This window comes from Pelobates fuscus, chromosome 3, assembly GCF_036172605.1.
Source record: "Pelobates fuscus isolate aPelFus1 chromosome 3, aPelFus1.pri, whole genome shotgun sequence".
Taxonomy (NCBI): domain Eukaryota; kingdom Metazoa; phylum Chordata; class Amphibia; order Anura; family Pelobatidae; genus Pelobates; species Pelobates fuscus.
This window is the reverse complement of record NC_086319.1, coordinates 255,390,413-255,417,122: the sequence shown is the minus strand read 5'-3', so window position 1 is coordinate 255,417,122 and position 26,710 is coordinate 255,390,413. Positions and strand designations below refer to the sequence as shown.

The 26,710-nt window shown below is 38.7% G+C and overlaps 1 protein-coding gene across 1 annotated transcript in view; it reads left to right on the top strand.

Moving 5' to 3' along the window:
- Nucleotides 1-26,710, top strand: part of SND1 (staphylococcal nuclease and tudor domain containing 1) — a 594,953-nt gene that overhangs the window by 134,193 nt on the left and 434,050 nt on the right. The window contains exon 11 of the mRNA XM_063448347.1: nt 11,082-11,171. Coding sequence (XP_063304417.1) covers nt 11,082-11,171 — 90 coding nt within the window. The remainder of the gene's footprint in view (nt 1-11,081; nt 11,172-26,710) is intronic.

Below are 26,710 nucleotides of genomic sequence, written 5' to 3'. Positions count from 1 at the left end.
CCTTTGCACATATATTGGTAGTGTGTATAACCGTGCTTTCTGTTGGGTTATTTTTTTTTTCCTGATGTTTGCAGTTGAGAAAAATATGCTTATGTGAATATTTTCTGTAACTTTTTAAAGTGCACAAGTTCAAAAAAGCTGTAATATTTAGATTGCAGAATTCCTACGGGTGAGTATACACTAGTTTTAGGTGAGCTATAGGCTCCAGACTTGCAAATGCGCAGAGCTGGGTGCATGTAGCAATTACAGGAGGCCATTTTCTAATCCGAAAGGTACTTGTTTAGCCAGACAGAACTGATTACTTCCAATTCCTAAAAGACTGCATGATAAAACACAAAATATCAAAGCCAGATGGTGGTTTTAAAAAATAGAAAAAGCATGATGTACAGGGAATTCCTTGCTGGTCTGATCAAACCGTACAACAAAGTCATTGGTGAAATGTTATCAGAGGGTCTGAGGCAGGAAGGAGCGCTCTGGCAGAGTAAGATGCAAGGATTGGCATGCACACATTACCTTATTGCTGTCTGAAATCCCCACACACTGCAGGGGAGGCAGGACAGATTGTCTGTGCTACAGACATATGGTAAACACCTTCCCAAATGGCTGAGAAGAAAGAGTTGCTTAGAGGACAGTCACCCCTCCTTCCAGCCCCTTTAATTTGTTTGGAGCTGTCAGTAGTGCTCTGATGTGTGGACATCTAGGCAATGTGTCCCTCATGCAGCCTGTGTTCACTTTGTCACATGCTGCATTCCTAAGGTGTCCTGTGACCTCTGAAGATGAGCACCAAATAGCGGACACATTAGTCTCTTACACAGTGTATACATTCACATCAGTCCAGGAATATCCCCTCCTTCCTTTTAATGTATCGTTAAAGCAGTTCTGCTAATTTCTTCCCAGATGCGCTTTCAAATCAATTACATTAAAGGGAGGAAACTAGAAATGACAAGCTTAGCTTTTGAATTTGTCATTCCTCCGTAACAAGTAGACCAGGAAAAGTACATTAATCAGTGTAACAGGCATGCAATTACGATTAGCATGCTTTTTTAATTTTTTCACGTTATTTGCACATATTTTATGTTCGTGTTGGTGGTATAGTATAGGAAATTTATTTAAAGCAGAATGTGCTGGTTATGTTAAAAGTATCCCACTTACAGTGGAGGGCAAAGGTAATACATGCATGGCCAGTGGCCTCAACTCTAAAGTCGGCAAATTGTAACGGCACCTTTGGCCTATCTCGAACTTTGATGTAGATATAGTTCTCACCAAAATATTTTTATTTATTTTTTTACCAACAAGTTATTGATCTGTCGAATATTCCTTGTATGGCACCAAGCGTGCACGCACCTGCCTTCTAGTAATTGTGGGGGTCAGAGGCACAATTTTTAGAGGATGCAATTAAAATACTTAAAGGTGAACTTTCACATTTTGGGTATGGTACTACTCAATTGGTAACTGGCTATAGGTTTCCCTATTATGTTAACAAAGTATCCAGGCACAATCTGTCATTTGATGCTATGCATTGTGATCCTCCTTATTCTGTGTGCACTCCACATCCCCAATGAATTCTGGGAATAGTTATTTTTTTTTACAATTCCATTTGCACATTAGGCAACAAACGCGTAGATAAATAGAAAAACAATGTAATGTGTAGGCAGAACTGTGACTTGCTTTCTGACGTACTTCAATATGTAGAACACCATTCATTGTCAAACAAACTGGTTGAAGCATGCATCTAAATGAACACGTATGTTAAATTGTCTCAATAGGTCTTTATTACTCTCCCTTTGCTTCGTCTAACCGCTTTCTGCATTTTGGTTTATTAAACATTTCTTTGCACCTGTGTTGCCAGTTTGTATCTTTAGTGGTAGGTAATACTATGAACTAGTCTTTCGAATTGTGAATTGATTAGGTGTGAACTCACAAATGTAATTAAGCGGTTATAGATCGCTTACTACAGCACAAATGCCCTCTTATATGGCGAGTCAGTGCAGTGGCAGAATACAGCTTGACAGGCCCTCTCAAGACTTTTCTTTTTCTCGGAGACCAGAAGCGCCTACCTTTCAGCGGCTCTTTGTTATGAGCCTATTGTCACTCTGAATATCTGTACAGGATTCAAGCTGCAAGAAGTAACACGATATTGTTTTGCTTGCTTTGATATGTATGAGGGGGAACCTTCCTTCTGCGCATCCTTTTATTTAAGTAGTTTATCAAAGTGTGTCAGTCAGCAAGCTGTCAGTTTAATATCTGTATAGATTAGCAGTATCCGAACAACTCCAGAAAACAAGATCACCTTTATGCCCTGGCAGCCACTTCAAGATATTGCCGCTCCCAGCAGCTCGGCTGACAGGCGTATATTAATGGTAGGAGGAAGAGTCACTCCCAGCACTAATCTAATAGAAGATTGTTTGTGGGATGCCTTTAACAAGTTGGATCTGCATTGTGTGACGGTTAATTCTTTTACTGAACATTTTAGAAAGTAGCAGTGCTGATGAGCTTGTGAGAAATGAGTTTACCATTATCCTTCATTAACACTGTCAATCGATGGTAAGACAAAATACCAGCTTAAAGTGCTGTGATTGTATTAAATACCTTGTTATAGTCGGTTTTCGGTTCTCCATGTATACCAAGCCTTTGGCAATATATTTAAATTTTTTATTTTTTTTGCTGCTTTCTAGAACGTTTTTTACTTGGGTGAATTTAGCATCCTGTATGGCTCATTGCATAACGTAGGCACACAATTTGTAACGCAAAGGAGAAAATTTAAGCAGTTCTGGGGCAAACCGCTAAGTTTCCAGCAAGCATTTTATTTATTGTTTAGGCAATATAGTGAACTACATTTCTTATAATGCTTTGCTGGTCAGATAGCGACCTACTCCTGCAATGCATTGATGTCAGTGTCTGGTTTATTCTAACACTATATAATCTATGCAGTTTATTTTTATTTTTTTGTTTAAAAGTATACTAGTCATTTTTATTGTGGTTAACATCCCAAAAAATTAGGAAGATGCCACTTCCCAGCATTTAAGTGTTTCAAAAAATACATTTGTGTCAGCTATAAAATGACATGGACTAATGTGCATCTCTGCATATAACGCTATCCTACGCCTGAGCTCATCACCTTTTCTCACTTGAAAAGATCCTGGGTGCAGAAAGTAGTTTGTTTTCAAATCAAAAGAGGCAGTCTTTAAAGGAATTCTTTAGTGCCAGGAAAACAAACCTGTTTTTGCAGTTTATAAAAACTGCTATAACTACACTTGCAGGGTTAAAGGTAATTGGAGTTAGCACCCAGACCACTACAATGAGCTGAAGTGGTCTGGGTGCCTGTCCATTTTAAGGAAAAAGTTACAGCAATGTTTCAGCTCAAGTTTACTAAAGGCGCAGTACATGAGCTGATACATTGCTGTAGAGCGTTCACTAAATAAAGACTGCCTCTTTGGAAAACTTAGTGTGCCCAGGCTCTTTTTAATTTAAAGGTTTGGTGATTCGCCTTCCCTCCTTGAGCACCAACTTTATTTATGACGTGTTTACTCTTACCTGGATTGCTCACGGTAACTCATCAAAGTGTGTAGACAGTTTTGCTTTTAGTTGTTTTTTTTTTTTTTTCTTCAACTATTTAATACATCTATTTTTTACATTTATTTTCTGCAGATCAATGGAGCACATTTGCTTGTTGAAAGTTTATGTGAATGGTATCCTCTTTATTTCATTTTGCAAAATTTGCAGGTTTCAATAGAAATTTACACTTTTCTAAATTATACTGGTTACACCCCACCCCCCCCCCCCACCCCCCCCACCGGCTGTCACTCAGTCAGTTCTATTACTTCCTGGTTTGGTTAGCTCAGTGGCTCTAAACTCAAGAGGCAGCAATTGCCCAGAGCACCTGCCTTGCAAAGCCTTCTCATTGAGCTGCATTGGGAAGCCTGGGATTGGACAGCCACAAAATCTGGATGGGGGGAGAGGGGGGAGCTTGCAAAAGCTGCAGACAAGAAAAATGCATGTTTTGCAAGAGGTTTTTAAATATAACTCAAATTAAAAGTATGATTGAAAGCATTGATGCTGTCATTTGAGGTATATCTACAAAGCAGTGATTTTTATTTGTATTTTGGCAACGGAGTGTCCCATTAGTATTCAAATATGCATAGTTAAAAGTAAAAAAAAAATTCCTAGCAGTCTAACTTTTTTTCCCCCCCAAACTATGTTCGTTGTCTTTATCAAATCATTCTCATAATCTAGTTATGCCATCCTAAAGTTGAAGTAATGAGTTAATAGCCACAGCTGTGGTTGAACACATTTTCTCATTTCTTTACTTACCATAATTGTTCAAAAACTGGATATGGGAAACTTTGCCCCTGTTTGTTTTACACTTGGCCAATGTGGAACTTTTATATAGACTTTAAGCATTATCTGAGTTCTTGCAAATCTAGTGTTTGTATAAAATATAACAACTTACCTCATAAATACAAAAAGCTTTGATTCAATTTGGGACAGTTTTTTTCCACGATATTGTCTGACAACTTGGGTAACGTGCATTTTTGCTCTTTGATTTATAGTGTCGTTTTCAGTATACCAGTTTTTTTTATATTGTTGGAAATTTAATTTTTGGAGACTGACACCATTCTCTGTTTTAATGAGATCCTTTTTATATGGAAACAATCTATGCAAGTTATAGCCATTTATTGCTCTGAATTTGAAAAGGTCCTTATCACAAATACAAATGTATCTAAATTTATGTCCTCCGTTCCAGAGTTCCGATAGCTATGTGGTCTTTTATGAAATCCTTGTGCATGGCCTGTTATATGCTTTGATCACAATGCTTAGCCTTTAAATGGAGGTCTGAGGTAGCATTGATATCACCAGATAGATTGATATAGATATAGATAGATATTTACATATATATTATTTGCAGAGTTTATAATTTAACAAAAACATTTTTAGATCCTTGCGTAGAACCTCTGAATAATAGCAATTCTTACTTGGCAATGTGAAATGGTAAATCAGGCGTTCACTGCGTGCTACCAAAGGACTTCAAACATATGCAGACAGAAGCAAATTGTGTGCCTTGTATTAAAAAATAGGCTGTGATAAGGTGCTTTGTCTGCAGTTTTGTTCTCCCTGTAGCCAAAGATCATGCTAGGCAGTCAGGCAGCATTCATGGGGGTGATGCTAATGCTTTGGAGAGGTAAAAACAATGGTATAATCAGAGATAATTGCTGCAAGGTGGAGGAAAGCTAGTTGGCACTGTAGCTACTGCTAGAAAGGTGGGATTCGGTTTTATGTTAGACGGCACAAAGTTGATTTGTCATTGGGTCTCAACACATTGCGTGTTTTATAATTCATCTGAATGCAAAGCGTAGTAATACTTTCAGCTGTAGGAGGTATTTAGACATTGGTTCAATAAAACAGTGCTAAAAGCGGTTTTGCCTAATGAGTCATTCTTGCACATGTAGCACAGAACGGAGTCTGATTCTCCTGTTTTCATTGACTTGTTCATTGCTACTGGAAAATAGAAAGTGTATGCGTGGATTCAAAGTAGAAAATCCTTCCATGCTATTCTCTCTCTTAATACTACAAACCATATGAGAACACACAATGAGTTAGCAGAATTGCTTTACAATTACACTTCTTAAATGGATTGGACCGATTTGTGTATTAAACACCGGTTTAGTTTCTTGCTGACTACTAGTCCCTTTTCTATTCACCTGCAGATAGCACAAGGTTTGGATGGCACAATTGGATATGCTTAAGAACTTTATTTTCAAAGCAATGCAATTAACTGCCCCTGTGCTCAATGTGAATAGTTTTCTGGCTTCCAAATCTCTTTTTTCGTCATAGGACAGTGAATGCTCACTGACTATGCAGGGTTCTGGGGGACTGCATTTGTCATTATAGACATATTTATCATTGCCAGACCTAAAGCCCAATGGTTATAGTGTTTTCAGAGCACTTGGTTTCCTTTTCTAGGAAACTGCTGCAGGCACATTAGTTATTTATTATTTAAATAGCTCCGTGACATCAATACAGGTGCATAACTCAGTACAAGTGAGTCGCAGGCTACAAACTGATGATACACAAATCCAAACTGGCACAAATGGCTCTGACTGTGAGAGCTCGCAATCTAGAATGTGTTTACGGGGAGCACAGCGGCAGCATTGTTGCAGATAATCACAATATATCTGAACAGAGCTAACATTTAAAGCATGCAACATCTGTTTCATTGCTTTCTCTCCCCCCTCTACTTAAGAAACCTGTATATTTCTTTCCATCTCTGCGTGAACTCTGTTTAGCTTTGTATTTCTGGGCTCTGCGCTCCAGCTGCAGAATTATTCCTGGCATAATGACTGGAGTGTACATATGGCACCACTAATCTGCCGAATGAATTTGGAGCTCTGCGGTTCCTTAAAACCACTTTAGTTACTGTCTTTGCCCTCCCGTTTGAGCTAATAACTCCACAAACCTTTGCTCAGGGTATTGTAGTAAAAACAAGGCAAGCGTTTTCCGGAGACATATCTGCAGTTTAGAGAGGCCTAAAGTGAAAACGATGCTTTTTTTTTTTTTCAGGGTCTGCTTTCTTAATGTGGTAGCATGCCATGTGATTAGTTTGTTTAATCTAACGATCATTTACATTGTGCTACAAGAGTTACTGGTAATTTAATTCTGATATTATGGTGGATGTTGAGTCTGCTCACAAGTTTACAATTTAATGTAAGTAAAAGATGGATCAAATGTGATGTAGAGGAACACTGATTTTCATAGTATACACAGCTGCGTAATAAAATGTTATCGAAAATGTGACTCCAGGTATCTGACCACGATCCTCCATGGTTTCTATCCAGCCTACTCTGGCTTACGTGCAGAGATTGCTTGATATACTAGATGAAAAGGTTTAGTTTAATTACACTGTGTGCTTTTAGCCTTGTGCATGGTGTTTAGATAGAAAATCCTTGATTGTGCAATGTACACCAACTTACCAGTGTTGTTTTCTACGCGGGACATGCTGACCAAGTACTTGCACCTATATCTGGAATGGGAGAATTGTTTCTGTTGCATACCCATCTGGAAATAATTGCCTTAGTCGCATTTAATTTGAAGACTCTGTTTGTGTACTTCAAACCATGCATGGTCTAGGTTTGCATTATGTACTGGTCATCTAATTCTTTAGTTAGGATATTGCTATATGTTGAATCTGTTCTATATGGGTAGCAATTCATCTCCCTCCCTAGAACTCCCCCCTTTCCAGGGAACAAAGATTAATTATGCGCAAAATTCCTTCTGTAAAGTGTGTAAATACATGCTATTTAGGATTAATTAATGTTCATGCAGTGTCTTTTGTGAAAGACACTTTAGCGGAGACCTAGCAAGCTGGAAATAAACTACAGTAAAAACTTTTGTTTTTTTCCTTTTGTGTAATGTTTTGGCATCAGAACAAACCATCAAATTGAGCACTGTCGGAGGGAATCACAAAGAAATGGGATTTGTGAAGCCGTTTGCTGGTTTCAAGTGTTGCAGGAGAGAATACGCTTAAGTTGCATGAAAATCTTGCCTTAATTTCTGTGGTATGCCGTTCCTTCTCTGCTTTGTGTGAATGGCTCCAAGCCAGCTTGTAATGCTGTCTTCCCTTGATGTAACAGTATCATCTTGCTCGGTTTCAAAAGGTTTGTTTTCTCTGAATAAGAAATGTCCCGCAGGCTTTTTTCCTCCTTCCATCTTTTAAAGCTGCTGCTGTTTTTATTTATTAATCATACTGGTGGCTGAAGCTATAATGCTATATTTTAGGATCCTGGGAAGGTGAGCGTGAAGCTACTGTGGCAGGCTGAAAGGTTAATGCTTCAGCCTCGCGTTAAGTCCTGATGAGCCTTTATTAAATAGTAAACACAAAATGTACAGTGTCTTTTCCTTATGGGCCTGTTTACTGCATGTTCAGTCTGATATAGAAAGGTCAGTCCACTTCAGGAGAAGTAGTCACAATCACAGAACAGGGGAGGGGTGGTAGTGATACATGTCCTATTTGTGTGCTATATGGATAAATTGAACTTTTTTTTAAAGGCTCCTCTAAGCACTAGAACAACTTTAGCTTAAAGGGTTATTCCTAAGCACCATAATAACTTCAATGGATTGTAGAGGTCATGGTACCTGGAGTGTTTTGTGCAGCGTTTCACAAAGAAAGGCTGCACATACGGACACTAACCCCGCCATCTCCAGCAACGTTATTAGGAGTCAGTAGCCAGCCCAGAACAACAATTCCAGGCAGGCTCATGTGAATTTTGTGCAGAATTGGAGTTTGATGGCCAGCATGCACAGAACGCTGGTGCCAGGCAGCCAAAAGCGGCACTGCATTCGATTTTACAGCACTTAGAGGTTAAACTGATTGTTGGAAATTCAAAGGAATTTCTAATTAAAGTCGAGTGTATCCATTTTGAATTCCCTTTGAATCTTCAGCAATTCTCACTTTAGTGAATAACGCTAAGTAGATCTTTAGACGTTCTTATCTCCTCCGCTGTTAATTGGACTTTAATCATGCACAGAAGGATGTGGTAGGCTTTAGCAGGCAAAGGCAACTGAGCCAGCACTCATAAATTGTAGGGGAAGTCATATTTGGGTTTATTGCTTATAGATTTGTTTTTTAACCCCTTAAGGACACATGACATGTGTGACATGTCATGATTCCCTTTTATTCCAGAAGTTTGGTCCTTAAGGGGTTAAGGACACACGTAATTTGCCCTTAACATGCCCTTTTTATTTGATTAACCCAGCATTGTACTTGTATGCTCTGTAGTCATGGCTTCATTTGCCATGGTTTCATTGGTCGTATGTGAAACAAATATCATAAATGCATAACAAAGAGAATTTGTTCTAAAGGAACACTTTATTTATGCGTTGTGCCAGGTGGTTCTCTTAACAGTCCAGGGTCCAGTGATACAATGTAAAACAAAAGTTGCCAGAGGGCTAACATGATAACATCAAACAGGGACCGCATTTAATCTCAGGAACCATCGTGCTGATTGAGAGATGGTGCAGAGCTCTGTCCTGTTATCATAAACAAAACATGGTGACCTGCTTCGTTAAAAAGGATGTATCAATCCGCTATATATATGTGTGTGTATACACACACACACACACACAATCCAATGAGGGAGGCTGCTCTCCGGACTTAACGCTTACATTTATTATAATGGATTAAAAATGATGACCAATGTTTCGGTCCCCACTCGGGACCTTCTTCAGGACAATACAGTACATTGCATATACAGACAATTTATACCATCAATAATTAGTGGAATAACTCACCAGGGTGTTTGCCACATCCCGCCGACACAAAGTGCACTTCCGGGTATGCGCGCACACTACAGAGCGTGTCACGCCTCCCGTCATGTGATCATACGTGCCTGGCGTGATGAACACCCGGGAGACCCGGTTTCCAGGACTACTGTGTAAACAAATACAAGTTGTGAGCATGTCTAAATAAGCCACTCCCAATGTAAAACATGAGGAGAATAAAGGAAAATAAAAATTAGGATGATACGATACTAATGTGATAGTGCATATAAAATTAATATAACAATTTTAAATGCACTATCACATTAGTATCGTATCATCCTAATTTTTATTTTACCAAAGCAATTTTAGCTTAATGAAGCAGTTTTTTTGTATAGATCATGCCTCTGAAGTTCCCCTGCTCAATTCATTACCATTTAGGAGTTAAATCACTTTTGTTTCTGTTTATGCAGCCCTAGCCACACCCCCTGGCTTTGACTGACGCAACCTGTATGAAAATAAAATTTTCATTTTCAATCAGATGTAACCTACTTTAAAAGTATTTATCTCCTGCTCTGTAAATAGAACTTTAATACAGGAGGCTCCTGTAGGATCTAGCAAGCTATTAACAGAGCATGAGATGAGACATTCAAAATTAAACAGAAATTGCAATAGAGGAAGTGTAAACATTAGATGAATCTTTACAGGAAGTGTTTATGGAAGGCTGCGTACGTCACATGCAGGGAGGTGTGACTAGGGTTCATAAACAAAGGGGTATAACTCCTAAATAGCAAAGAATTGAACGGGGAGTCTGCAGGGGCATGATCTATATAGCAAAGAATTGAGCGGTGAGTCTTCAGGGGCATGAGCTATATACCAAAACTGCTTCATTAAGCTAAAGTTTTGGTGACTATAGTGTCCTTTTAATTTGATAACCAGTTTGGATCTGTTAATCCAGACTACTTACTTGTATGTGCAGAATTATGGCCCATCACATGCACAGAATGAATCAGATCTGTATGCACACCGTGACTCTGGAAAAGCCTCAGTTTGTGCATGTTTTATGCACTCTTATGAAGTGTAACAACAGAGAGACATGCAAGGTCCCACAATAGTTAATGTCTTGCTAGGTTTGTACTTGTTTGGAATTGTAAGAGGAGCTCATTCACCTTGTAATTCTCCTTTTGTATCTGTTTTTAGATATATGTTGCAGGTCTTTATAATGACGTTTATCAACTCGGGAGAGCAAGAGAAGCACTCCTGCTAATTGACATCTGGGAAAAATGTCTTGGGGGAAAGTTTATATTATGTGAAAATTGTGCTTTGAATATCAAAATAAGTCACATGCTGAATGTAGATTAGGCTATCGTGGATCTTCTAACATCTGATACTTAACAATTATTCCAGTTTAAACATTTTAGGTTCACTACTTGATACTGTGTGGGTAACATTATTGCCGTGTTTGCATTGCACAATCATACGCTGCTTATTCATTTTAACTGTACTATCCCCTTATTATACAATCAACGTGCGATGTTTAAGTCAATTAATGCAGGTTAAGTTAATAAGCTCTATGAAGCATTCTGTGCTATGCAGTTATTTGGCCATCATAATTCCTTTAGACCTGAAGATTTACTGTTTGGAAACAAGCTGCTGAACAATAATGCATTGAATGCAAGTATCAATATTATGTATAAAAGTGCAGATTTTTTTTTTCTTTATGCCTCTTAATTTGGGACAAAATGTAGATACTGGCAGCCTGTGCAGATTTTAATGTGCGTAATGTAATATCTTAATTATGCCCCCTTTTTTTCTCCCCCTATTAACAGGATAAGAACAAGAAATTACGTCCTCTCTATGACATTCCATACATGTTCGAGGCCAGAGAGTTTCTACGGAAAAAGCTGATCGGGAAAAAGGTATGAACAAATTTGCTGAACTAAGATTTGCGTGTGCAGTAGTAAGGGGTAATAACATATAACATATACTATATATAAGTGGTTGCACGTGTCTTCCATACATTTATGTATAGTAAACTCTTTTCATTTGCATTTAGCAGGTAAACCCAACAGGAAGTAAAACAGGGTAGATATCAATAACTGCACTAGAGAAAATTTTATTTTTATAAAGTAGAAAGAGTGCAAATGTTAAACAATTTAACTATCTTAGGGTAGGTATCCTGATAGAAATGTTAGTTCTTCATTGCTTCCCCCCCTAAATTCTGTTACAAAAGATATTTATATAGCTATTTGGGGGGGCAATGCAGAACTAAATTCTGTTACAAAAGATATTTATATAGCTATTTGGGGGGAGCAATGCAGAACTAAATTCTGTTACAAAAGATATTTATATAGCTATTTGGGGGGAGCAACGCAGAACTAAATTCTATTACAAAAGATATTTATATAGCTATTTGGGGTTTTCTTTAAATAAATACTCCCAAACACCATAACCACTGCTGTAGGTGGCTATGGTGCTTGGAGTGTTCCTCTAAGATTTAACATAAAATACCAGTGTGTGTGAATTCAATGCAGTTTTCCCCCCTAGAAAGAAGGGTTAAAGGCAGGGGTGCCCAGAAGATAGAAGTAAAATTCCCATGATGATGGGCATACCTTTACAATGACAAAACCTCATGGAAGCTATAGTTTAAAAAAAAAATCTGGATATATACGTTTTGGGCATCCATGGTCTAAGGATATTATATAGGGTTCCCATTTTAAGAATTTGGCTGCTTAATATTTGAGTTGCGTCCTGCCAGTCCATTTGAAACCATTGCAGTAGTTTTCCTGGCTGCTGCCAGTACTATATGAACAAATCTAGAGTGGTTTTGTATGATTTGTAAGGGATATTAAAAGAAAAGCTAGTTCTTCCAAATTATTTATCCATACAAAATAATCTTCTTGTACCTCTTTTAAATTTTTTTTAAACTCCTTCACCAATAGTTGATTTAAAAAAAAAAAAAACACAAATCTGCCACATTATGTCGGGATGTTTTGCAAAGCATCTATGTACAGATAGCAAACTTTTGACACATCTGCTTGCCTATGGACAGGAAAAAAAACAGACCAGTTGCAGAATGACTTGATGAGGATATGTAACATTGTGCCATTTTTTCTGACTTCTATTATATGCACTAGTCCTCTGGTGTCAAACATTTTTAATCAAGTTCACTGTGCTCCCATAAATGCTAGTGTTGTGAACTGCCATTCTTTAGTAAGAGATCTTGAAAGTATTTCCAACGCTTTGTATTCTGTGCATGGTGTTGAGCATAAATGTATACTTCAGACTTATGTATTTAAAATATTGGTAGTGGAAGGGGTTAAAGCTGTTGAATGTCATGCTGTTGAAGAGCTATCCAATGGCTAATAAAACCATTTGTGGTGGACAACCGAGCATGTGCAGTAATGTCCATGCATGTGTCTGCCAAGTATCACTTCTCTGACAAAAGTGATATTCGAAGTGGAAAAGTAGATGCTAAGCCAAGATAATTTGAAAGCTCTGATCCAAGGTTATCTACAGTTCTCATGCCAGTCAAATGTGGAGTGACTCTAAGAGTTTTTATGAAATTGTGTTTCAAAGGTATAACTGGTTTAAAACCAATATTTGTAATGAGAAAATCAGCTCAGTGGAAGAAAACCAAATATGAGCCTGCCACTGAATAGAATACAAGCAGCCTATAACCTTGCAATTATTTAATAATGGAAAAATATGAATGCATGCCATGTTTACCACTCCAGTATTCACAATCCAATCTATTTTGTGGTTTTTGTAGGGAGGCAAACTAGTGCATCTATTTTATTTTAAGCCTCTCATTTAAACACACAAAATGTGTGTGTTCTATTATTTTACTAATGCCATATGAATATATTTCCTAAAATACTGAATATTAAGGAGAAAATGGATATAAGCACAGATAACTACATTTTAGGTTGTTCTGTTTAGATTAAATTCTTACATTTAATGGAACACTCTAAGCACCATAAACCAACTTGCTCTAGTGCCAGGAGTACCCTGCTCGCAAATTGTAAGAGAACCATTTTTGAGGCACTGCAAGGCTTAGCTCAGGAGAGCGAACATACGTTCTTGCTTAGGATTATCCAGCTCTTCAGCGTTTGTAGTGGCACCCGGAGGACCCCCAGTAGAAAGTTAAACTGTTAAAAAAAAAAAAAAAATGATTTGACTTACTAGAGTGAGTTGGTGCTAAGGCATTCCTGGTACAATAACTACAGTGTTTATGTAATGGTAAGGTGAGGAGTCTTGTGAACGTGTGTTTGCCTGTGGGTTTTGTTAGTATTGTATGCAGGCTTCTTGTGCCTGTCTCCAATGCATGCTTTCAGTCAAAGACTATTACAGACATACATACAGAAATAGACCTAAACACCCCAATACACTCACCCAAACAAACAAACCCAATTGTCCCTACGCACACTGTCAGGGCACACCCCGTTACACTTTGCTACATGCAATGTTAAACACAGACTATGCTAAATCACACTGCTCAACAGATATACTGCTACATACTACTACACCTATACATCGGCAGTGTTATTAGCCACCCTGCTTTTTGCTTTCCACCTAGCAGTAGGAGGATGGCTTCCCTGGGGTCTTGTGGGGTTCTTCAGTGGTCTTCCATACATGCGGTTTCTCCTTCACAAGTGCTGTGAAGTGATCCGCAATGCATTTTATTGACTTACAGTATGCTTATCCAGAATACATACTAGCTGTTACCACTGCAAGACGTCTGCAACATTCACTCAAGATCATATTGTCGCACAAATGTACATCTTTAGTGAGCGTTAAGTACAACATTTTCACAACTTGGTATCAAACGCCCTATTATCTCTTTTCTATATATAGACAGCCAAAGGGCAGGATATTTGAGCTGTTGTCTGTTCTCAGTACACCTTGTTTTTTTCTAATTTTTGCTTTCCTGACGCTATAGGTCTAAATCGCAAAGCATTGGCTGGCTATTGCGCATGTACCACCAAACCCCAGCTCTGTGGAAATTAGCATCTCCTCATAGAGGAGTGCATCTCAATGGGGAACGTTCAGCGCCTCCATGCAGAGCATTGTGCATCACTGACCTAGGAGGCACCACTAGTGGCCATCTGAGTGACCGCCTCTGGAGGTGTCCCTAGGTAGTAATGTAAACACTGCCTTTTCTCTGAAAAGACGGTGTTTACATTAAAAAGCTTTCAGGGACAGAGAGTAGACACCAGAATAACTACATTAAAGGACCACTATAGTGCCAGGAAAACAAGATGGACCTGGCACCCAGACCACTTCATTGAGCTGACTTTAAGTGACTGTGTCCAAAGTGTCCTTAGATATGAATGCTGTTATCTACTGTATTTACTTATTTTGCCTCTGTGAGATCTTATTGTCTAGACTGGGGTTCCCAACCCATTCCTCAAGTACCCCCTACCGTTCCTGGATTTAGGGATTACCCTGTTGTGTCTGAAGTGTGTGTTTGTTTTTTTGTTTTTTTGTTTTCTTCTAAAACCACTATAGACACAACTGGGTAATCCCTAAACCAGGGACCGGTAGGAGGGGGGTACCTGAGGACTGGGTTGGGAAACACTGGTCTACAACATTACTCCCACAGAGGAGATTTTTTTTATACCAGCTGTTCCCTTATGATTAACCCATACAAGGTTCTGGTTAACTGCACTGGCCTACAAGAAGACATATTCTGTGTAAAGCATGCAGGAATCTCTGTAATTTGTTACATATGAATATTGGTCTTCCCTTGGGTTTTCGTGAATGGGTAATGTATTCATAGCCTATATATGATGATTAATAAGAGCAACTGTGCAGCAAAGTTCTACTCGTGGAGCAATCAGTAGGGACTTCTATTGGTTTCCATGGCGATTGTTCCACCTATAGAAGAATACCCCAGAATTAGTTATAAATATTCCTTGTAGTTCTTTGCATATTCTTGCCATTGCCTCCAAAACAATCCATTTAAAGAATACATATGGCCAGTAAGGTGTATAGTTCTACTGTAATACATCTGGCTAACACAGGAATGTTCATGTAAAAAAAAATTCGGGAACTGGCAGTTTTTAGGGGCATGCATGAATAATGGCTTATATAGCTACAGCGTGTTCAGCAGTGCCTCACGAATTTGTTTTAATAATGCACATTATATGCGTAAAAATCATTTTTTTACAACACACTGTGTAATGCAGTTGTCTTACGACAAGTATAAATCATGTCTGGTGAGTGCAGTCAATAACATGTATTCTACAAGCTCCAACATTATTTTTAGTCAGAGGCTCTGCACTATGCTGTCAATTCCAGATCAGATGCCATCAACTATTAAGGAAACAGCAACAGACCAATGTTTGCTAAAAAGGTTAACAAGCATCAGCTAATTACCTTAAATGTCTAATTACATGCCAATTAAGTTCATTTAATGATGGTCTACAGTGTTGATTTTTCACTTTATGGAATACGGCAAACGTGATTTCACACTCTTCGTGTAGGAAGAAATGTGAGCCCCACGCAGTTCTTTTCAATTGCACCTGAACATAATGCACCTGAACAAATGCAGTGAGGGTAGATTAAAATGTTGGATTGTGCCCAAGTTAAAAAAATATTTTAAAAAAATAAAATAAAATAAAAATCTGGTCCTTTGCACCCCTGAAATGAATCTCTGTATTCCAACTATTTTGGATTGTCTGTGAATAGCAGAGTTCTTGGTGGTAATATATCTGCTGCTGTTACGTTGCCTTGCTTTAGAGATTAACACAGAGTGCATTTTCTATAGAAGTCTGCCTTCCTTCTACTTTGCTATTTAATCAAATGTGTACACCTCCTCTTCACAGGAGCCTGACGGTAACAGAACACATTGTCTCTTAAATAGAACGTGTGAGTCACTGATATTAAAGGGATATGGCTAGAGTAAAAAGTCGAACCAAAATACTAATATGCAAAAAATAAGTGTGGAGTGCTTGCTCTATGAATGCCTTTCTTATGCATAGAAGTATTTTTTGCCTTGTGTCCCAGCGCCCACTTTTAAACTTTTGGAACATTATAATAATAATAATAATTCAGTTTTTTCTTTGTGTCCATAGGTTATGCAACGATATGACCATTATTAATACAGCATCATATTTCGCAGTGCTGTACTAAACATACTTTGTAGATAAGCTACCACCCTGTTCGGAGTGTTTCCGTTGTCATCTGGTAATGAAAGACCATGTTCATCCTGTATGTGGGCTCGCTGTGTGAAGTATATACTGTAACATTCCTGTACCTTGGCCCTGGCAGGCAAAGTGTTCACTTGTAAAATTGACAGTAAAATCAATGAATAATGCTTTACATAGAAGGTAGTCAGCTGTTGCTTGATGCATCCTGTGTCCATGACATATGCGCAATTTAAATCCTCCCATGTTAGTCTTATCAGTTGCAAAAGAAATAGGAACATAATGAAAGCAATGAAACACCTTTTTATTTTTTTTAAATTTTTTTTTAAATGTGCAATCTCCGAATGCAAAGCAGGGAAGCCACATCGATTGCCTATCTAAAACATGGCAGTTTATTACATCACTAATGAATCATTGGACATTTTATTTATTTTTGTTAATCTATTGCAGGCTTTTTATTTACACATACTTGTTGGCTCGTTTACATACATTAAAAGGATTGCTGTCACACTCCCATTGTGGCTATGCTGGGTAGACCGCACTGTGCCTCTGGATGTGGAACACTTGACTGTCAGTCACTGAGCTGCAGGAATTTGCATACTGGCAGTGTAGCGATTGCATTATTGCTCTATTTAACACGTACCTGCTCTTAAAGGCTATCTGCCCTAATTGCTGCAAATGTTTAGCTTGGGATCAGCAGGCTTAAACAATGTCATTTGGCTTGTTCCTGTAATATTGCTTAAGGGGGAGGGGGATAGACATTGAGAGAGGCAGTTTTGGTCCTTGGTTATGAATTAAGGACTCATGATCACACCATATGGCCATCAGTCTGTCTGCTAGAGAACTCTCTGCATGTTGATTGCTAAGCAGCTGACACATGAATATTCACCTGTAGTGTCTGCACCTCTCCTTAAATACATTGCTGATTCGCTTGGCTTTAGGATGGATAACTTGCGTGGGAGGCAATACATCGGCCTCTCCCCTGTTCGCAATTTCTCGCCGTTTAGATAGGTCAGCATTGCCCGAGCTGTATCGAGCAGATGTACAGGTCCACACACAGCACAGTCTGGTTCTGCACGCTCTGTAGGTCACTCAGTGTGCTGTTTGCATGAATTTCGGCCTCTAACAACCTGTCTTGTTCTGTCAGGTCTCCCATTATGATATGCTTCTCTGGCCTTTTTAGTGTGGCTGCTCCTGCCTGGATGATATTGTAATACCTCGTATATATCACTTTGTGTCAGAGAAGCCAGACGACCATGGCATGGGCCTCAAGACGCCAATGTGTATGGGTTTATTATGCATGTTTGTCAGGTGAAAATTCTATATTTTCTCACTGGACACATAGCATTGTAATGAGTGGACCTCACTGGTACATTTATCTTAATTTCTAATCACACTGCCTAGTGGTTTATCTGTAACCTGTTAACCATTTATGTATGCCCCCATAACTGGTCACATGACTGGCGTCTTAACACTTTCCTTATTGCATTGTGCATCCCAGAGTGAAATTACTGCATATTTTGTACTCTAATTATATATATATATATATATATATATATATATATATATCACTGAACCATTTATATCACTGTCTTTAGCCTTGCATGCATTTACCCAGCTGCATACACTCACTATGCCCACATTCACACAATACTTTACAGAGCAGAAATATGCACATACATACACGTATGCATATGCAGTGTTAAAATAAGAATGTTTCTTTTAAATTTTTAAATGATTTTAGACCTGCAACGTCCAGTTAACACATTTATTATACTTATTTTATATGCCTTATTTTGGGCTTGGGGAACTTGGGGGGCGGGGGTGCCTTAGAAGTTCTACTGCTCACGTAGTAACCTAAACAATAGCAGGACACTATAGCGTTAGGCATACAGGTTTGCTTCTTTATACACTGACTAGTGGTTTAGGACTTGACATTTTTAGGCCTGTATTGTCTTGCAGTTGACTTCTTGCACTTAGTGTTTTAGCCATATATTGAAGAAAATGCAGTTCCTTGCAAAGTATCAAATATATTGTATACATATAAAAAAACATTTTTTTAAAAATCATTCAAATCTTTTTATGATTTTAAGTTGGTGTCCACTGAATGCAATTTCATTTGGTTGAAAAGATTCAAGCCTGGGCAATGTTTATTGATGTACAAAAGAAATATTGAACAAACTCCTGATGTTTACGTTTCTTTTTTATTAAAATTCCAAAGAATAGCCGTGTTATTCGCTAAAGAGAGAATTTGAAGTGAATTAAAAAAATGTCAGTTTTCAGTTTCGCTTATCTGGCCTTACAATCTAAATTAATGTTGAATTCCTACTTTAGTAAATAAACCTGTAGGCATTTCTGCAGCTATTGGCAAAATCTTATTTAAACCTTCTTGGTTTTTCTAGCGATATCATTTACTGCTGAACTTAAGTGATTTACTTGGCTAAACGTTTAATTTGCAAACTCAATTTCTATGTTCTATGTATACATGCCAGAGCTGCTGGTATATTTGTGCTCTGTAGACAGAAATATCAGTCTTGGGATGTTTGTGTTTGTTCAGAGAAACACTTTCTCTCGAAAACCAGTTTTTCTTTTCCTTTTCTCTCTTTATTTGTAGTTTTCATAGTAGGTTACAATTGAACCTGCAGGGGAAATAAGATGTTTGCAGGATGGATGTAGAACCATTGCTGTGGCCTGGATAGCATGTGATCAGCCTCAGAGGTTTTGCTTTGTTGGATATGAGCTGCACGTTGTATTCATGTCATGGATGGAATTGTCCTTATCTGATTCCATCGAGACATTTCAAGCCTGGCCAGCCGGTCTCCTGCACAATGTGTTTGACATATAAAGCAAGAAGCAAATTTGTCTTCCAGTCAACAGCAAAGGCAGTTTTTCTCTTAAGTACATTACAGGCAATAAAATAACATTATGTGAGTCACTGTGTGCCCTCTTTGGGGGATCGGATCAGACACAGGCTGTGTGCTCTAGTAGTAGGCGGACTCATCACAGATTTTAACCTCCCCATATGACTCTATTCATGCTGCATTTCAGATTGTAGTAGAAAAATGTTTGGCCATGCGTACATCTTCTCTTGCCCTCTCATGAAACAAGCAGAGATTGCTCTGCAATCCTTAATAGTTCATTAATAATGCCTTGTGTTTAATCATAAATATGACTAGGATAAGGCAAAAACTAAAAATTCCTCCACTTTTGTTATGTCCAGCCCTTTGACTGTTTTAATTATCTCTAAAAGGGATACTGATAATGCATAAGAAATATATACAGTGGTGGGGGGCGGGCCTGACTAGCATGGAGGACAGACGTGATTTAGCAGAGGTCCTCAGAAACCAGGGCGATTAATGGCACATCTAGCCACACAAAGCTTGCACCAAGCGACAAAACTTGACCTTCCTGACCCACGACTGGGCAGGACACATATACTGCGGTCTATGACCCACCTGGAGCCTGTTGGCCGCACTTCACACAGCATGAGGCCTTGCATGTGCCGGCTGGGGGAGGCGGGGGATCTCTCTTGGTGATAAAGCAAAACGAGCAAAAGCTCAGTTACTCCCCCCGGATCGTCGGGGGGTGATCACGGTCCAACCCAGAGAGGCAAATCTGGATCTGTGAAAACGCAAGGGGAAGCCGCTTCCATATATGTACAACCCATCATGGCAGACACCACATGGCTCCCTGGTCCCACTGACTCACACCATGGACTCTCACAAAAGCTGTATGCACTGCTTGCCAATTTCTGGCACAAGATAGAGGGCAAAACGAAACCATTTACCTCACAACAGCCAAGCAGCCTTCTAACCAAGAGTCTGCCTCCAAACCGGAGGAATGCTCCGAAGGCCATACCTCAGGACAGGCCTTATCATGGTGGCGGACTAATAAGCGCAAGAGGCTGAAACACCGTAAGCGACAACACAGAGGTCCCAATGCACAGTGGAGATGCAAGACTCAACATGCTCGCTCACTTACTCACTACACCTGGCAGTACCCGGATCCAGAAGCCTGCAATGTCCCGCTCCACCACAGATCTGAACCCTACCAGCAGACCAGCCCCTTCTACCGGCACTTGGGCACAGGAACGCACAGCCTGGCCGAAAGGCAGAAATGTGGGACACCCATCGCAGGCAATGGCGGAACAGGTCTGCGCAACTACCCCTGCCAGAGACAACTCACAATTCATCAGCACGCCCCTGGCACTTTCCGATCCCGGGAATCAGCTGACTGGTGACTCTCTCATAACAATAGGCCTGCTGCTTAATATCTGAGCTTCTTAAGATTTAGGTAACCGTCATCTCATTTGGTTTAAACCCCTATTGCTTTTATTCGTGTGTATGCTATGTTCTTATTTTTTCAATGTGCAAAGGGTTGGTAGTGAGGTAGAGGGGACCAGCCACTAGAAATAATAGAATAGTTTTTAGCGGAGGTGGGATGGACCAGCCTGTGGGATGGACCAGCAACTATTGTTGCTTACATACAATGTGCAACCGCTTGAGATGCTAGTCAAGTGTATCTGCAGACACACTGCCTATTACCCAGAATAAAACCCCTTCCTCTGACGTGTCTGAGTCGCGCATAACACGATACTGCCCCACTACATTCCACCTGTCACTGTGGTCCAGACGATCTGCTTAAATTGAATGTGCTCCAGTTATTGTTTGTTTTTTATTAGTTTGCCTAGCATGTTAATCCAATTTATTTTCCTGTGGCAGCACTTTTCCAGTCTAGAGTCTACTCTGCTTCAAAGTTTTCTATAGATAACAGACAGGTATGCCTAGCCGTTTCCACACCATACTAGTCTACATATATAGACTAAACCAAGCCTGAACCTGCCAGTTGATATGGGAGGATATATAGGAGTACGTGTGTATCTAAATGTGTACATGCAAATATGTGTGTGTGTCTCTCGACCCTCTCATACAGGTTGGGATTAACTATTACGTTATGCCTTTTCTTAAACAAAAAAGAGAAATCTAACTGTTGAAACTTTGCTTCTACTAAAACAAAAATGTGCCTGACTAACAAATGTCACAACTTGTATTGCATACTGAACTTCTATATACCTTGATACCGCTGTTGTGGCGTACTAAGGCTGTTTTGTTAATTTTGTGCACAAAAAAAACATTACACACACACACCTCGGTTTACAAATAAAAATTCATTGAAATAACAAATTTTTTTAAAACACATTTTTTTCGCAATACAAAGCAAGTTTCCCCAGGAAACATTGTGCCTGGGAGGTTTATAGCACCGCCCCCTGCATGCTGGAGTCTGTGTGTAGCAAGTGGCGTCAAGTGTGGAGGTGTTGGTGCGGTTTTTGCTTTGTTTTGGAGCCATTCTGGAATTTTTTTGCAGCGGTTTTGGGACTTTTGGGAACTTTTTGGGTGCATTTCTCAAGGGGTAGTAAGGTAGGAATCTGAGCTTTGTCGTTTGCATGCCTTTTACTGTGTGTTCTGCTTTGTGGGATGGTTTCCATGCCAGTTCGTTTTCTTTCTTTCTTTTTTTTTTTTTTTTTTTCTTACCTCCAGAACGGATTCATTGGTTTTCAATGCATTCCTAAGGGGAATGTGTTTCAGTTTATACATTTATCGCAATACAAAATGTCCGGGAGAACGTATTAAATTTGTAAACAGAGGTACCACTGTATTACATTTATGATTGCATGTTAATGTTTCTATAGTTTCCTTGGCCAGGCATCTGAAGTGTACACCCCTTTCCTTTTCTGACCAGCAATAAGCAATTCCCATCAAGAACCTTTTATTCTAGCCTGTTGCCTGATTATCCCTTAAATAGGTAATCCTATCTCATAAAATAAATGTGTGTAATAGATATACCTCAAATAAAAATATGTATGCATTTTTCATTTGGGGTATATCTAAACTGACTTCCAATCACAGACTTCCCAATGCAGCTCAATCAGAAATGTTTACAAGGTAGGTGTGTCCTTGGTAGTCTCTTTAATTTGGCTGCACTGAGCTAAACAAGCCAGGAAGTAACCATACCAGTTGTCTGACTGCAATGGGGTTGTAGCAAGGTTTAATTCTAAAAGTGCCAATTTCTGTTGAGTTGTTTTTATTTGTAAAAAGGATAATAGGACACACTTCACACATCATTTTAGCAAGCTGAAGTGCTGTAGGTGTATTGAGTGCTTTTTTATGTTTCTGTTCAGAGGTTTGAAATATGTAGTTTAGTCCCCGGGTATACAGTTACTCAAATAGGATGGTTTGAACCTCTAAACAGCTAATAGGCTTACTGCAGCTGATATTGGTTAATTAACAGGCCCATACAGTACTGTCAATGGGGTTGTAGACAATTCACCTGTGCCACTGACTGCAAGAGAACAGCTTCAACATTTGGGAGAGATAGGGACTCTGAAACCATACAAAGATACATTTTGGACATCTATGTAACCGATTCTAATGGCTTTGTGTCTCTTTAAATAAAGATCATTGATATACCTTGGCTTCACTTCAGTCTGGTCCTTGAAGATCGTTTGTTCTGTTTTATAAGCATTAGCATGCCCATGGAACAATTTTGTCCCCTAATGAGTGGGCCATTTTTTTTTTTTTTTACGTACCAAACCGTGTCAATTGGCTTTAAGGGTTGTCAACGCTTTTTAGTTGGATCACGAACGGAAGGATTATAATGTGGTGTAATGACCTGAAAAAAGGTCACTTTGCTGATGAAATGTTGTGTGCCTCGATGTTAACAAGAAACCAGATTCAGAAATGATTGCTAATCCTTTATTTCTAAGGCTTGGCAAAACACAAAGTCTACTTCTTAAAAGGCTTTATTTAGTAATACAGATAAAAAAATAATGTTATGAAATGTACTGTTGTATGTAAATTGACACTATGGTATTTAAATTGAAATGGTATTTATAGCTGTACACATCAATCAGATCAACTTTGCAAAATGCAATTGCCTGTAAACAAAAGGCTCCTTTCTAAAATGTTAGTAGTAAGAGACTAAGACTTTAGCAACTTTTTTAGACCTGTCTCCTCCTCCCTCTCTCCCCTATATCTGGGAAAGAAATACATTATCCAGAAAGGGACAGAACTGATATAAAATGTTGATCATGGCACCACCTTCCTTACGGCACAGATCATAAAATGTTCACCCAGATTTTCATCTGGTGTCATCGAGTCTTTACAAAGACATGTTTTCAGACAATGTTATCCTCACTAGAACATAATGTGATGTTATCTTACCAAATAGGAGGGCCGTAGCTTAGTCTGTAAGCAGAAGTTGTTTGAAAGACAGTAATCCATGTAATATAGTACTATATTGAATTCACTGTGCATGTAGGTTAATATTGAAGGGCAGGTGAAGGGCTTGTGATTATAACATGGAGTGAATTGTACTAATCTGATGAGTTTTGGCACTGTACAAATACATTAAACATCAGCATGGGTTTGTTAATTTGAAGAGTAACACTAGGTTATTGATAAATCTGTCCTCTAGTGTTTTCAAAATTGGTTTTCTTAAAGAAATAAGTGAAAAGTTTAAAATCTCTAAGTGAGAGGTCTGAATTAGGGGGGACACCATGCTTCTCAATAATTAACACTCTCCCGTGTGCAATATATTGGTTTTCCTATTGCTTTTAACTTAAGGTTTGCACTTGAAAAGGGCTAGTTAAAGAGTGCTTTAACAAGAACATACTCACCAACTCTGTCCCCACCAAGTGCCTATAAACTACTCTCCAGTATGCATTAAATAAAGCAAAATGCAATCCCTAAACCCAGTCTCCTCCCCTCCTAGAATTACACAGGACAACTTCCTGTAAATGACACGCTAATAGGATATAGGTTTAAATTTGATCCATAGTAAAAAGGGATGTAAATCATGACTGCTGCTTGGACTATAGAAAATTCAATTTATAGTAAGTAAAACTTTTTAAAAACATTTTTTTAATGTCTTGGCAGCAGTCAAGTGTGTATGTGCCAATGTGGGTATGTATATTTGTATGTATGTTGGTATGTGTATATACACTACACACAAATGCACTGTATTCAAAATCCAACATTCACACACTCCATACATAAACATGCTTACATTCAAACACACAAACACTGCTCAGTGCTAAATACAACCCTGCAAGGATGGTCAAACTGTAGATCCCTATCTGGCAAAACATTGTTGGACTTGTATGATAGATGGGATCTACATTTTGGCCACCCTTGTGCTAGAGGGGGCCCATAAAAATATCTTGCACCAGGGCCCTCTCTGTGTTCCAGCACTGCCCCTGCAGGCCATTATCAACTTGGGTATTGAAGAGGGGGTGGCAGCACATGCGATCTTCGGCTTCCAGAAGCTCTCTCCAAATTTTGTGAGCCTCTGGTCATCTGTGTTGCCGCTGGTTACCATGGCAATTAACAAATTAATCCTTATAAAACCAGGCCTGCATGTGTAAAAATAATAATAATAATAATTCTCCTTGAAGAAAATAAAATTACAAATACTTGGAATTCCATTTCAAGAGAAAGTTGTCATTAGAAACTAGGTGTTCGGTGGGGTTACACACACACACACACACACACCAACCAACCACACCATACCTACTAATTATCTTACTCTCCTGTCTTAGTTTATTGTTCTAATGATTTTTTTTTTTTTTTAGTTAACTGGCAGAAATAAATAGGAAGCTGCTTAAGAGATGATCTTTTTTTTCTTTACTTAGCCAGAAGCAGTTTTGGCACAGTGTCTAGTTCAATAACAGAAACATATCTAAGTGGGTTGTATATAGTATATTGAGCTTGGGTTGTTAATACTCTGCAGTTATAACATTATGTAATTATTTTAGATTGCACTTTATCCAGTTGTGGAGGAATAGATCACCAGTAAATTCTCTCATAGGTTAGTTTTCGATCTCTTATTGATTGAAGTGAACAAATGTTCAATGTGTATTTGAGCAGCTTTGCTCACTGCCCTGTTTTTTCACTTGTAACGGAGGTCCCGTACTCTGACAGAGTACCTCCGCCAAGTCTGCTTCCTTGCTGTCAGAGGGCACTCTGGAACACTTCAGCTCTGCTTCCAGGCAGGTATCCTCACCTCTGCCTGTAATATGATTAGCTCCTACCTTTATAAAGACACTTGGGGTTTAAGTCTAGCTCTTTGATTTAGATTTTCATGCTACAGGGACCATGCAGCCAGCCAAAAGGTCTGAAGACCTTTTCTGGGATCGTTGAACAAATTAGACACAGGACACAGTTTCAAAAGGCACTAGCATACAATTCTTTATTTTGAACTAGGCCTAGCCTTTGCCGACTGTGGTGAAAACCATAAAAATACTCACTTACATAATGTTAAGAATAAGCAACAAAAAATTGCTACCAATATGTAATAATTACTACGGAATAACAGAGATACAAATGCAAGTTTTTTTATAATATCCTAATTTGCATATTTTAAATATGCCAACAATAATTTTTTTTTCGTTTTCAACAAGAGGGGGCAATGTAGAGTCATCACAAACCTAAAAATCTAAATCTCCTTCTAAAACAAGGGTAGTCCAACCTTGCAACAATGGCAAACCCAAACCAGGGGGGAAAGCAGTCCAAATGGCCCTCTTGTACCTGCCTCCCCAAAACAGAACCCAATTGCAGGGCAAGGTAACAGAGATTACATTATTGTTCATTACACAGATTCCTGTTGATTTTAAATTCTAATAGATAATGCAAAGCATAGAATTCAGTGTTTGTTCCTTTTTTTGCTCACTTCAGATACCGTATTTGTTCATTACTATATGAGACAGTTGCCAACAGCAAATAATCATTCAATCTACGCTTTCTTAGAATGTCTAGTTATGGAGGTATGTTGTAAGTGCAAACTGCTAGTATGTATAAACTCTTTTCCTGCTAAAATATTAGAAACATAGAAACAGAGAATGTGATGGCAGATGAGAACCATTCGGCCTAATTTTCTAAATACTTGCATTAGTCACTGGCCTTATCTTATAGCTAGGATAGCCTTATGCCTATCCCACGCATGCTTAAACGCCTTTACGGTGTTAAATTAGTACACTGATTGGGTTGGCATCTGGCTACAGCAGTTTTTTTTGCAAATGCCTGGAGCTACTATATATTGCGCAATGGATGATCGGAACAGATAATCTCCTTCCATCATAACCTTTCCAAGGGTGCATTGGAAGATGTGCTCAGTGTTCCTTTAATGCAAGAGCTTAATATATTATTGTTAATCTTTTTCTGTGATTCCTGAATACTCTATACTCTTATTGTTGAACCAGAGATAAGGTGTCTTTATGCAACAAATTTGTCAGTTAATCTATAACCAAATAT